The sequence below is a fragment of the Myotis nattereri genome, assembly GCF_964212035.1.
Source record: "Myotis nattereri genome assembly, chromosome: 7".
NCBI lineage: Eukaryota > Metazoa > Chordata > Mammalia > Chiroptera > Vespertilionidae > Myotis > Myotis nattereri.
This window is the reverse complement of record NC_138082.1, coordinates 28,190,697-28,205,272: the sequence shown is the minus strand read 5'-3', so window position 1 is coordinate 28,205,272 and position 14,576 is coordinate 28,190,697. Positions and strand designations below refer to the sequence as shown.

At 39.2% G+C, this 14,576-nt stretch overlaps 1 protein-coding gene across 1 annotated transcript in view; it reads right to left on the bottom strand.

Annotated features, from left to right (window-relative positions):
• Positions 1-14,576, bottom strand: part of COL4A3 (collagen type IV alpha 3 chain) — a 120,871-nt gene that overhangs the window by 43,698 nt on the left and 62,597 nt on the right. Inside the window, exons 4-19 of the mRNA XM_081095749.1 lie at positions 14,489-14,533; positions 13,882-13,926; positions 12,564-12,626; positions 11,596-11,649; positions 10,761-10,787; positions 9,568-9,645; positions 8,850-8,912; positions 8,689-8,724; positions 7,626-7,667; positions 7,323-7,400; positions 5,330-5,392; positions 4,873-4,932; positions 3,635-3,679; positions 3,313-3,366; positions 2,378-2,419; positions 358-442 (exon numbers count right to left, since the gene is read on the bottom strand). Of these exons, the coding sequence (XP_080951875.1) occupies positions 358-442; positions 2,378-2,419; positions 3,313-3,366; positions 3,635-3,679; positions 4,873-4,932; positions 5,330-5,392; positions 7,323-7,400; positions 7,626-7,667; positions 8,689-8,724; positions 8,850-8,912; positions 9,568-9,645; positions 10,761-10,787; positions 11,596-11,649; positions 12,564-12,626; positions 13,882-13,926; positions 14,489-14,533 (880 nt within the window). The remainder of the gene's footprint in view (positions 1-357; positions 443-2,377; positions 2,420-3,312; positions 3,367-3,634; positions 3,680-4,872; positions 4,933-5,329; positions 5,393-7,322; positions 7,401-7,625; positions 7,668-8,688; positions 8,725-8,849; positions 8,913-9,567; positions 9,646-10,760; positions 10,788-11,595; positions 11,650-12,563; positions 12,627-13,881; positions 13,927-14,488; positions 14,534-14,576) is intronic.

Genomic DNA, 14,576 nt, shown 5'->3' with positions numbered 1-14,576 from the left:
CAAATTCCAGCCATTCAGGTCTCCATTTTCACATCTGTAATCCCGCTGAGATAACAGATTTCTTACACTCCTTGGTCCTGCCCTCGGACCATGTTAGTGTCTGCTTGCCAGACTTGAAGTTCATGATTTCCTGCATGAGGTTAATTTAATGACTTTTTGGTATTTTCATTCAAAAGTTTCACATAAATTTTTCAAGTTTTGTATAGAAATTAGGAGACACCAAAAAAATACCACCATCCATGAAAATGAGGAGACTTCCCTTCTCCCCCTGCAAATTCTAGGTCTATAAACATATGTTGTGTTACCTTGAAAGATGACAATGGTCAGCAAATGCTTCAGAAAGGAATTTATTCTCACCCTGTGGGCCACGCGCTCCTTTGGGCCCTGGAGGGCCTGGGGTTCCCTCATCTCCCTTTACCGCGTATGCATCATAATATTCTGTCTTAAAGGAAAAAGAAATGAAGAAAAAGAAAGAATAGCTATTTATGGACATTCACCAACTGCAATGACTTCAATTTCTTCTTTTTAGCCAAAATGATACTTTCCTCATTTTTCTCAATTCATAGGCTTATGTGTTAGCAGAAATAGGGTAGTCATGTATATGGGATGGATAAATTTAGAGATAAAAGTTGATATTCCTGGTATGGCATCATATATTTCATTTATATTTACATATATATCCATACAGACAGATATATCTATGTCTATGTGGCTAGGTACACAGATATTAAAGTTTCACAAAATAGTGATTTACCTTACGAATATGATCAACTCTGATATTTTTATTCTGTTCTATTTCACTTTTTGAAAATGCTTGTCCTGATGCACTGAATTTATTTTATTCTCAGACCTCCACATCAAACAGTACTCTATTGACTGTTTCATTAACTTTCAGGACACCATTGACCTACAATAAGTACTACTGTTTCTGACATATTCTATGGACCTACTTCTGGTCTCTTTAACCATCTACTTCCTAAGCAATTTCCTCTGATGGTAGTAGATGCTGCAGTTATATAGTGTTGAGCATGAGAAAATGCAGAGTGAGCTAAAAATGCTTAGACTTCCTCTAAAGTGCAATTGGAAAAGTAGATTTCACTTAGAATTCAGTCCATTTATCTTAAAGAGAAGATGAAAATGTAAAAGGTTTTTAAAAACCTGTTTGTTTTTTTCATATTTTACATGGGGCAATTCTTTGTTGACTTATTGAAAGATGAGGTAACAAGAACTTTGTGGTTAAGCAACAAGTAGAAAATAACAAAAGAATGCATAATAATAGCAATAATAATCTGTAACAATAAAAGTGTAATATGCTAATTAGACCGGACATCCTTCTGGACGCCCTTCCTTCCGGACAAAGCCACAGCAGGCGGGGGCTAAGGCAGAGGCAGCAGAGGCCCTGGCCACGGTGGCAGTGGGCGGGCACCAGGGCCAAGGCCCTTGCACGAATTTCGTGCATCAGGCCTCCAGTAATGTAATAACCTTCGTAAAATCCACAATGACCTCTGTGTGCCTGCTGAGTGTTGGCTAAGAGCTTTCACAAAATAGCCCGTTTCATCTTCCCAGCAACTCCATAAAAGTGTTTTGGGACTACTCACATTTGAATCATTTGCTTATAGTATAAAGATGCAGGTTTCCAGGACCCTCCTCCAGTGACCAAGTTAAATTACTTGTCTGAGGGGTCTGAGAACTGCATGTGCAATAGGACAGCTCCTCTCCCCATGACTCTTATACCATACACTGTACTGTCAAACCTACTCAATGAAGAAATGGCAGCCCTGCTCAGCACACTGCATGTGAGGACCACTGTCTTTTGAGGGAGGAGAGGAACAGATACCAGGACTCAGAGCCTGGATCCCTTTTATTCCTCTCCTTAAGCTGCGGAATCACAGAATATAGAATGTGGCCACCTGCAGTCAGAAGCTGACAGCCATCACATCCATGTCCTCACTGCAAAGAAGAGATGGCCTGCTGAGATGGAGCTTGGGCTGGGTGATTGGTGTTTGCTGGCCCTGCATGACACCTGAGCTTTTCCTGCTGCCTGAAGGTGAACTTGTCATGACTAGCTGGAGAGGGTGGAGCTGGCTCCCTCACCTCTGGGTGGCCATCTGTCCTCCTACTCTATTCAGGATTCAGGATCCCCTTGGGCCAGATCTGATCCTTCCTCCCCACAGCCCAGGATGGGTACTACTTGTGCATATCGAAGACCAAGTAGAAATATTTGTCCTTTGTCAAATAATGACAACAGCTATTGTTTTGCCCTGGTTTGATAAAAAAAATAAATACTATAATCTCTATCATAACCATTAATGAGAGACCCTGATTTAAAATTTCCTTGATCAAATATGACATTGACATTGTCTTTAATGATACTTACTGGGCCACGAAATCCTGGAGGGCCAATGTCCCCTTTCCACCCCTATGGCAAAAAACAATTACAATTATGGGTACAGTCATCAAAAGTATTTACACATTTGATAGACTTAAAAAGCAAAATGCACAGGTAAACAAGAAATCAATGCTCAAAGTAATGTTATTTCTATGTAATACACAAACTTTAGATTATTTTCCTGGAGGGCTGTATCTGGGTCAAGAGTCCCATCAGCAAGGTTCTGAAGAGGTGGTTGTTCTGGTTGCTCTCCAGGTTTCTTTCATGCCATTCCCTTCAAAGAGTGTCCATATGCACTGTCCACTCCCCAGTTCTCTCCCAGATTAGAGCAACTGGATCACCAGGCTATGGGTTGTATGCAGTTCCCAGAATCCCAATGGTAACCAACCCCCTTTCCTATCTACTGAAGAGGGCATTTCAGAATTCTACTGGCAGTGGTATTATTAGAAGATAAACCTTGAATTTGCACATATACATAAATATGAAAATTATTTGAATATGTCTGCAACATGTTGCCAGAAAGAAACAATGTGGAATACACTTCACAACTAATTGGTGATGACTTTTCAGTGTGTAATGGCCCAGCCTGAGACTCATGGAGCCACTTATCCTTATGCTTGATCTCCAATGACCAAAACTTTCTACAATCCCAGGCCTTTTCCAGCTCCTTCCGTGTGGGGAGCTGAAATCTCACTGGTCCTAAGATTCTACTACATAGAATAAATTTAATATCGTTTCCACTAGCCAGACCTTCAAGTGCTTAAGTAAAGTTGCTACATCTCTCATTTATTAAATATACTAAGGTATTTTAAAGAACAATGATTGCAATTTCTTGTACCTAGTTCCAGGGTGTGGTGAGAAAAAGTGGGCAAAACCCAACCAATTGAAAAAGGCTGAAGATAGAACATGAGGAAGGGGATTACCTTAATGCCATCTTCGCCCCTCAACCCAGGGGAGCCCCTGCTGCCTTTGGCTCCCTAAAGAACAGAGCGAAGAAAGTGGGTCAGAAGACACAGGAATCAATTCCTTCTGTTGGAAGCAGAACAGTTTGAACTCCTTTTGGGAAAAAGAAAATGTGCTCAGTTGTTCTCTCTTTGTAGTGTAAAACTATGATTCTCAAGTGTAATTTTTAAAAACTACATGCTTTTGGTTAGCTTATAACTACTAAGTGACTTTCAAAAAAATCCTTATTTGTCTAATAGGATTGACATTTCCACTATGTCAGCAGGTAAACCATGCCTTTACCTTAGTGCCAGGGAACCCAGGGGCCCCGTCTTTTCCAGGTTTCCCCTAAAAACAAACAAAACAAAAACATGTAATCTAATAAATGTGGATAATATTAATAAACACGGAAAACTTAAATGAGATAATCATTTCCTCTCAACCTCAGGCAAGAAAGCTTGACTGATGCTTCCATCCCAGTTATTAGAAGGACAAATATTAATCACAGAACACGCAAACATCTCCTCTTGCAGGGAAGGCAAAGACCAGTGGGAATGGGAAATAAGGAAGAAAGAGAGGAAATTAAGAGCAGAGCTTAAATTGATACTGTTCATCCAAGTTTGGAAGGAAAATCAAGCAAGCACTGAGCTGAGAGGTGGACAAGAAAACCCAGAAAGTGAAAGGTTTCACAGTCAATTTATTTATTTGAAGTGTTGCCAGTTCCATAAATTCCAGATGTGCCTGTGTTTAAATATATTAAAAGTATGTTGCAATGTCCAAACAGACAGGGCTCTTGGATGAACTATTACGGTATTTACCTTCCATGATAGAATTAAAAATCATACTGGTTCAATATTTCTTAGAAAAAAATACTTTTCCCAGTATATTCTTTTTAGAGTTTTAAAACAATATGTACACGTGTTTAAATCTTTTCAAAATAGAGCTGGGTGGGAGAGGGGGCCCCTGCTGCTCTGTCTTCCCCACAGAGCATCTTCCCCACTTCTCATCACAGTGTGCCCAGTGCCCGTTGGAGCTGTCCTCTCTCTGTGTGGTTCTGATGGGGCTGTCAGCCACAGGAGCCCCCTGCCCCACTGGCCTGGCCAATCGTGGTATCTTTTATTCCTGGACATGGTCACTTTTCCAGAATTAAACACATGACCCAAGCTGAGCCAATCAGAGTGATTCTGTGGGATTTTATATGTGGACACACTCTTTCTCCTTGGATGCTATTAATATGAAGTTGGCTGTTGCTACAGCTTGCTCACTCTCCTCACTTCCCTACATGGAAGATCATTTGGTAAAGGAGAGAATGAGGCAAACACATAGAGAGGAGCAGAAGAGAAATGGAGAGAGTCCTGCCCATACTGTTTCAGTCTCTGGAGGCCCTGAACTTCTCAGATACTTGAACAAATAAATTTCACTTCCCAAACATTTAAAAAAAATCTAAGCTAGGTTGAGTTGGCCATGTTATAGTTGCCACCTAAAGAGTCCTAAATGCTGCCCAATGGAGGCGGCATATGACAATGAATTTCCTAATTTACCTGTGAACCAGGTTCTCCAGGGACACCTTTTTCTGATCCGTAAGAGTCTCCTGGTGGTCCCTGTATTAATGAGAGTTATGTCAAGTTTTATAAATTATTGATTTCTGACTTACATTGATTTTTATTCACCTCCCCCGTCTGATTATTCTGCTACATTTAAAAATATTGAAATGATGGGTAATCTAAGAGGGAAGTCTTATTTATGAGTATTAATTAATTAATTAAAAAACAGATGCTAAAGAAACCAGATACTGAAGATAAATTCTAAGATGGGTGAAACAGTGCTAGGATTTCAGCTAGAAGTGGTCATAAAATAATTTCTATGTTCATGACCTCTGTGGTAAAATACTATTGATCTTCAACTAATCTTAAGATTTGAAGATAGGTCAGATATCAAAATGTTCACTAAGGTTTTAGTTTGTGTTTCAAAGGAACAATATGACTCTAAATGACCTACTCTGGGTCCAGGAGGTCCGGGTTGGCCCACGGCGCCCTTTTCTCCCTTCTCCCCTTTGAGTTCCTGCCACAAAAACAATTTAAGGTTGTTACAAACAGATCAAACAAGATTTTACTGCTTATACTTGAAAAAGTCCTCTATCTGTTCAATACACTGGATTTACAGAATACCTATGTACTTCCTGTTAACATGACACATAAATCATTTTTCACATTTTGAATTTTATACTTATGAACCCACTGAAGTCATATACTAATTTTTTAAATAAAGTATCTTTTTTTAAATCAAACTACATTGAATCAGCTTTCTATAAGCACAATCACATAATTTCTAATGTATTTTACCTTCATTTTTAATATATTGAAAAGATTTTTAATTGCGATCAATTATTTTCTGAGAAAATGTTACAAGAAGAATTTGATTTATTAATCACGTTTGTTTTTGCTTTTATCATGTTTTATTATTTTTTTTCCAATGTGTGTCTTCTCTTGAGGGCATCATTTCCTTCAAACTCATTTCCTCCACCCTGGGTGATATCTTTCAGATTTAGATTTTTGTCAGGATAAGGTATTTTTTCCTATCAATTTTCAGCCAATAAAAAATTTAAATTTATTAATTTTATTTTTGTTAATTACCTCCAGAAAATTTAGTTTTTTTCCCTTTAGGTCAATTCCCCTTCTACACCCAGTCTTTGAAGTGAATTATTTATTTTTTTTCATATTATATTTTGCTATGGTTTTTTTTTACCTTTTGTTTTGAAAATTTCTATTATTTTTTTTATTTTTTTTATTGCTTAAAGTAATACAAAGGGTATTACATATGTGTCCATTTCCCCGCCCCCCCCCCCAGACAGTCCCCTAGCCTCCCCTATCCCCCAGTGTCTTATGTCCATTGGTTATGCTTATATGCATGCATACAAGTCCTCTGGTTGATCTCTTACCCCCCTACCTCCTGTCCCCCAACCCTCCCCGGCCTTCCTGCTGCAGTTTGACAATCTGTTTGAGGCAGCTCTGCCTCTGTATCTATTATTGTTCAGAAGTTTATAATGGTCTCTATTAGAAAATTTCTATTATTAAAAATTATATTGAAGAGTGATGGCTAAGGGGTTTCTCTTTGGTGTGATGCAAATGTTCTAATTAAATGTGGTAATAGTTGCAAAACTCTATGAATATACTAAAGCCATTGAATTATACACTAAATAAGTCATTTTATGGTCTTGACTTATATCTAATACAGCTGTTAAAATTCATTACTAAAACCCATGAATTGAATAAAGAAGATGAATTTTACGGCATGCGAATTATATCTCAATCAAGCTATTATTAAAACATAATGAATTATAAGTTTATAACATAAGAGTGTGTTATGCTTATTTCTTAGTTAATCCACTAGAAAATTGTTAGCTACCTCTTTGCTTCTCCATCCCCCTTCCCAGATATTCCAGGATCAACCTAGTGTCAGGATTGGTGTATGATACTGTGGTGCACTTCTGAGCATTTGATTCAGCTCTGTACTCTGGAAGCAAATGTTAATGTCCAAATACAAGACTATATAGTGTCCTTGGAGAGGAATGGGGCCCAAATTATCCTTGGGATTATGATGGCAGGATAAAATGTCCCTTATAATTATGACACCCTTCCATCCATATCTTTAGGTTCTCCCCATCCAATTGGCTCAGAGCTGCACACCCAATTTGTAATAATTTATTCAAAAATACTCACTAAATACCCACTCTGTGTTAGTGACAATGAGAAAGACTGAGAGTAAAGGGTGAGCAAAAATGGCCCTGGGCTCTGCCTTCAAGAATCTTGGCAGTTGCTTGCTTCAGATTTCACATTTTCTGGTTCATGAGTATAAAATAGGGAAGGAATAAAACCTTGAGGCTCAGTAAGGCTGAGGGGACTGGGATGAGCTGGGATTAGGTGACAGAACTTATTTAAAAAAAAGGTAAGAGAAATGGAAAGGCACAACCCTAATAAAATTGAAGAGTTACCGTTATGTTATCTGGGCCGGTCTGTGTCACAATAACAGTTCCTGGTGGTCCAGGAGGTCCTATTAATCCTTTCACACCCTAAAGATAAATATACTCAAGAATTAAAAAGGAAATGACATTATCTTTACTATGTTTGAGAGAGATACTTTTCCCCATTAGTGCTCTTGTAAGAAAACAGCAAATGAAAGTTTGAGATACAACAAATGCATTCATTTCAATGTGACTTACTGAATAAAATGTATAGCTAACTGCTATGGAACTTCAAATATATTGCCAACAAATAAACCATAGTATTTAAATTACCCGTTCTCCTTTTTGTCCAATCACATTATCACCCATGTGACCCTGTAAGAAATACAAAACCAAATTATTTTGTAAAAAGGAATATGAATACATTTTCTAAACCCTTTGAAGTTCTAATATTTGTAACTGAATACTTATATTTTAACTTTTCCCCACAGGGTCACAATTGTTATTTTATTTAATCTTAGAATAATGTATTCTTTTTTAAAAATTAAAGTATAGTTGATATATAATATTATATGTTTCAGGCATACACATAATGACTCTACATTTATATATCTTACGAGGTAATCACCACAATAAATCTAGAACCATCTGTCACTGTACAAAATTGTTATGATATTACTAACTCTGTACATTATATTCCCATATCTTAATTATATTATAACAAGAAGTTTGTACCTTACATTCCCCTTTACTGTTTTCACCCTCATCCCACCCCTCTAGCAACGCTCAGTTTGTTCTCTGTATCTGTGAATCTTTTCTGTTTTTTTGTTATTTGTTCATTTGTTTTGTTTTTTAGATTCTGCACATAAGTGAAATCATACAGTATTTGTCTTTCTCCGTCTGGCTTATTTCACAAAGCATAAACCCTCTTGGTCCATCCATGTTGTTGCAAATAGAGAGATTTCATTCTTTTTTATCGATGAATAATATTCTATTTATCTGCTCTTCTTTATCCACTCCTCTATATATGGACACCTATGTTGCTTCCATATCTTGGCTATTGTAAATAATGTTGCAATGGGGTGCATATATTTTTTGATTTAGTGATTTCATTTTTTTCAGATAAATGCCCAGAACTAGAATTGCTGAATCACATGGTAGCTCTATTTTTAATTTTTTAGGAACCTCCATACTATAATGCCTGCACCAATCTGCATTCCCACCAACAGTACACAAGGGTTTCCGTCTGTCCACATCCTCAACAACATTTGTTATTTATTGGTTTTATTTTTTTTTAATAATAGTTATACTGACCCATGTGTGGAAATCAGACCAGGTTTGGCTTTCTCATTGGGTAAGATGTTATGGCTGATATGACCTATGAATTGTAATTTACCTTAAGTCCTGGAGACCCCATGGTTCCTGGCAAGCCCTAAAAAAATCCACAAATTATAATTACAGCGGGAAATGCACCAAGCCAGAAAACTGTTTAAATGTTTTAGCTACAACTCTTTAATTATTTTATAGCGTCTACAGCAATGACAACTTAATACTTACAAAGAATCCCGGAGGGCCAGGTGGGCCCACAGGTCCAGGAAAACCTGGGAGGCCCGGCAAACCCTTCAAAATAAGAGACAAATAAGAAGGGTAAATGTACTACTCACCTACAGACAATGCCCATTAGTTAAGTGAATTAAAATATTTTAATAAGACCTGAGGAGCATGACACCTTCCATTTATGGCTGCAGTTTAAGTAAAAACCAGTTATCTACTATCATGCAAATTTTATGATAGAGCTATTAACATTACAGTTTTAAATTGTGTTCAGTGTGCAATACAAGTCTAGCCTTGGGTTTTAACAAATACGGAATAAGGGGAACCTAACTTTTCCTTGGAGATTCCACCTTAGACGTAGGAAATCTTGGGTTACTGAGACTTAAGAAAAGATGAAAAGACATGTACAAATCATCTTTTTACATCAGCTTCATGTAGTGTCTTATAAGGTGAATGTTTTAGAATGAAATAAGGTGCATATGTAAATAGAAGGAATTGTATATTAAAAATGTTCTTAGGAGAGTGAGAAAGAAATATAGGTGAAAAGAAAAAGGGGGGGGGGAGAGAGAGAGAGAGAGAGAGAGAGAGAGAAGAGAGAGAGAGAGAGAGAGAGAGAGAGAGAGAGAGAGAGAGAAGGACACACACACACACACACACACACACACATAGAAAACAGAGGGGGCACCGAGGATGGTAGGACTGCTCTCTGAAGTGCTTGTACCTGGAATCCTGGAGCCCCTGGCAGCCCGGGATCCCCTTTTCCATCATATTCTACATCTTCTCCTTCAGCAGGAGCACCCTTGAAAATGAAGTTCATTGAACATAATCAATGTTATATCTTTAAAACCCCTTTACATGCTTATTCAGGGTCATGCCACTTCAAGGATAAAAATGCTTTCCCGTGTGAATGAAAAAGGGGCCATGTAACAACCCGATAGGCTCAGTGACCAAAGTAACCACACAGGATGGTCTGTTCACAAATTCTGAACTGGGCAGGTCACCTCCCAGCTTCCTTAGCAAAGGTCAGCTTTTACCTTAAGTGAGCCCTGTCCCTATTCGTATGCATCGAAGATGATATACCTTTGAAATGTCAGTCATTTTCTTTTCTAGACCCCTGAAGGCACAACTGCTGACACTAGAGTGTGAGATCATAAGCCCCTCATTGTCATCCTGTTGCCAATACCATCTCCATGTGCTGTAGATGTTAACTCTCCTGAACCCACCCATGTGAAAGAAGTTTCTCTATTTTGCTTTGTGTCTAATTTTAGGGATTCCCTTATTTTGCTTTTCCACTCCCTTAATCTACCACCAATGGGTTTCTTGTACCTTCCTTATGTCTCCTCTCTTTATTCCAAATTCATAAAAGAAACTGCAAAACTGCCTTCTCTGCGGCATTTTTTCAATCCTTTGAGAGCTTGCTCTGGGCATGTTCTCAAAAATTTGGCTCAAACTCTCACAAACCTTTTCTATAGGTTTGAACGTTCTGTCATTGATACCAGGGTATATACTTAGAGAAATGGCTTAGTTATCTCATTTTGAAGAATTCACAGGATTTTCATAGTTTCTAAAATTAAAAATTTACTGTGCAAGGAAGGAAAGAAGACACAAGGATGATAACGGGTTTCCCAAGATACCAGAATTGGTGGCAATTCTGGATGTGGAATGTGGGTCCTGGCCTCAAGGCCAGCTCTTTTCTCCCAGACTCTATTTCCTTAAAGGATGATATGAAACTTGTATACTTATGACGAGAGATAGAAGTTGTTCAATAGAAATAAATATGATATCTCAAGTATTATGGATTCTGGATTAATGATGCAATCTCATTTTTAATTTTTATATCTCATTATTTAATAGAAGTCCCTTTCATATGTACAGTTAGAGATGTTCAATAATAACATACCACAGATGTCTTACCTTTTCTCCTTTTAAGCCAATGGCACCCTAGGAAAGAAAGTGGCATATTTACCACTAGACACAAATCAAGTAAACAACATCCCACCTTTCCCTCTGTTCTACCTTCTCCCTCTACTGTGTACTTTCTGCTGCCTTTACAACATGCTCAAGTCACTCCCATTTGGACAAAGTCTACCATAAATCTTCCTCTCCCGCGCAGTATTGCCCTTCTCTTCATGTCATCTGCATACCTCCTGTTCTGTTCATCTCTGACTCATTCTTCAGTCCCACAGCTGCCACCCTCCTCTCTCCAAGATGGACGTCTCCCTTGCTAAGTTCTGCCATGACTTGGACATTGCTGAAGCCGATGATAAAATGTCAGTTTCTCTCTTACTGGACTTCTCAGCAGCATTAGGCAGCTGTCTGTCTGTCACTGTCCTCTACTGAAACACATCTTCCCTGCTCTTCCATCATACATGCTTCCTGGTCTCCTTCTACCACCAGGGTCATGCTTCCTTCACAGGTTTATCCTCCTTGACCTAGAGGTCACGTGCTGGAGCTCTTTAAGTCCTGGTTCTAAGCCACCTCCTACCCCACACTCTCACTGTTTGAGTCACCCCCTCCAGTCTCTCCTCTGCCTACTACTCAGCTCCACTGTATTCCTTTAAATCACAAAAAAGTCTCAACGTGTAAACCTGAACTCATAAATCATTGTTCATTCATTCCCCAACTATCAGTTTAGTGTTTACTACTGGCTGCACCAGACATCCCCATGATGGATTTCAATACACGGCCATTCTGGACTAAACCACTTACATTTCACTTAATGTTTATGATGAGAGAAATGAAAACCTACCGGGACCCCTGGGTAGCCTGGTGTCCCTGGAAATCCTGGGAAACCTTGTTCACCCTGGAAGAAAGATCATAGAAAAGTTGTCATTCTTCTTACTTGTTCTAAAACAGCCTATTGAGATATTTTCCCTGTTTCTCTCTTCCAACCCTGCAGTGGTAAAGCTAGACAAAGTAACCAAAGTGCCTTATGGATACTGGGTCATGAGTCTGAAGGCCAGAAAACCATTATTTTAATTGAAAAAAGGATTAAAATCTACTGTTTCTCAAATTGCGCATAAATGGTGAAAGCTTAATTGTGTCAGGAACTGTTTAATTGCTGTTTCCTTGAAACCTCAGTGATTAGTTCTTTCCTGGCCACCACTCTCGGAAGAGGAGTGGGCAGTCAGGAAACCGAGGAGACGAATGGACATAGGAAAGCTCAGTCCTTCTTCTCCAAAGACATACCTTGCATACCAGCTTGAGTTTCTGATTTATATACACTCACAACCTCAGGTGAAAATAACTTGTTATCTTTCTGTGGGCAAATAGGAAAGAACTTCCTCAAAAGAAAATCAGAGCCTTGGCCTGTTTGGCTCAGTGGATAGAGAGTCGGCCTGCGGACTGAGGATCAATTCCGGTCAAGGGCATGTACCTTGGTTGCAGGCATGTCTTTAGTAGGAGGTGTTCAGGAGGCAGCTAATCAATGTTTCTCTCTCATCGATGTTTCTAACTCTATCCATCTCCCTTCCTCTCTGTAAAAAATCAATAAAATATATTTTTTAAAAAAAGACAATCAAAAACCAAGGCATAGGAAAACAGGAAATAGGTAGGTTCCTGGTTCAAAAATCACATTTCTGCCCTGAAGACAAGTACCATTGGTTCTGGTTAAAAGAATGTTTCCAGGAAAGTCTAGCCCATCTCATTGCTACTTCAGCTTGATTAAGTCATTTAGCAAAACATTGACTGATCAAGTCCTGTGTAAGAAGGACATACCTTAGAACCATTGCATCCTGGTAAACCAGCAGGACCGTAAGGTCCAGGATAGCCGGGGCTGCCCTGAAAACAGAGTAAGTTTCAAAAAGGAGAAGCGACCAGGCCGTGGGACCAGGTGGAAACAGCGAGGAAGCCAACGCGAGGGAAATGAGGGGCTAATTTAGATAGTTATTTAAATATAAATGATTATTTAAATATTTAAGCAGTAAATGTAGTCCTTTTAGAAAATAATTTAAACAAAAATAGGAAATAAAATGGGCTAATTAAAACAAAGAATTATCAAGTGAGGTACAGATATTGTAAATAAAACAAAAGGCCTTTCTATATAACATGAAATCCCTTAACATGCTGTTCTAAGCTGGGGGAAAGGAAAGGAAAAAGAAGAGGGAAATGTGCTCAGAGGTAACTATTTTATAATTATACTAGAGGCCCGGTGCACAAAAATTTGTGCACTGGTGGGGGAGGGGGGGTGAGGAGGGTGTCCCTCAGCCCCACTTGTGCCCTTTCACAGTCTGGAACCCCTTGGTAGATAACCACCTGCTGGCTTAGGCCCACTCCCTGGGTAGCAGATGGCAGGCCTGATCCCTCAGTGCATGCCTTGCCTCCCCGGGGCCCCGCACACGGCAGGGCCAATCCGGGGGTTGGAGCGCCGCCCCGGGTTGGGTTGCATACGGGACGCCCGGGCAGGCTGGCGGATCGCTGCTGCCCCACCTGGCCGCCCTGGATCAGGTCGCACACGGGATGTCCGGATGGAGGCCAGGTGGGCTGGCTGATCGCTGCTGCACCGCCCAGCCACCCTGGGTCGGGTCACACACGGACGCCTGCCACCCCGGGTCACAGATAGCAGGCCCAGATGGCAGCGGGGCAGACGGAATGGTGCTGTCCTGCCCTGCCTGCAGTATGCAAATTAGTCGCCATCTTTGTCGGTGGTTAATTTGCATATCATGCTGATTAGCCAATGGGAGGCATAGCAAAAGTACAGTCAATTACTGTGTTTGTCTATTATTAGATAGGATGTTATTAAGCAGTTGTTCTATTCTATTTTTTCTATTCTATTTTTCTATTCTAGTCTAATTTTCTGTTTTATTCTTCTATTCTATTCTATTATTCTATTCTAGTCTATTCTAGTTTTTCAGGAAATACAATTTGATTTGTATGATCTACCAATCCACACTAGCATATTATGCTATTCTATTGTGCCATTTTCCTCATGTAGCAAATTTATCGATACCTATTTCCTTGTGCTATTGATTTGACATCTTTATTAAAATGAGCTTACTTTTTATTTTTTCAGTTACACATTTTCCCCATTACTTACTGGAAGTCCAGGAGGACCTGAAAATCCTGGTAATCCAGATATTCCCTGAAGGCATAGAAAAGGGATGGGTGGCAAGAAAAACACTTGAAATGTTCAACTTATAAACAGAAAATCATTTACCATTCCAATAGCCCCCTCCTGCAACTATAATTTGGAATGGCTAAAAACTACTTAAAACACACAAAAAAAGGTTTGCCAAACTTTTGTAAATCTTACATTTATATCAATTTTAAAAAGAGATGATTACAATTGTTTTAGGCTTTTGGGGGTAGACTTTAAAGGTGTAAATTGATTAGAGTCCAGTGCTCCAATCTTCCATGAACACCAATACGTGCGTGTGTAGTACACATTGGTGTTATCAACGCCCAGTCCAGACACAGACATCACTCCAGATGGTTCTCTCATGCCTTTTCCATCAGTTAGCACCAACCCCACGTAGTCACCACTATCTTGTGACTTGTACCATTATAATTTTACCTGTTCTTGAACTTCATCTATAGAAGTGCACCATAAACAATATACTCCTTCATGATATTTGTATAACTTTTACACTGCAATACTTTAAAAAAAAAAAGAATTCATTAAGCAATCAGGTTGGACTACTAACCCTTGCACCTTTGGGACCAGTGAGTCCTGGACATCCTGGAGCGCCCTAGATCCAAGTGGAAAACAAAAGTAAACACCAAGACAATTAC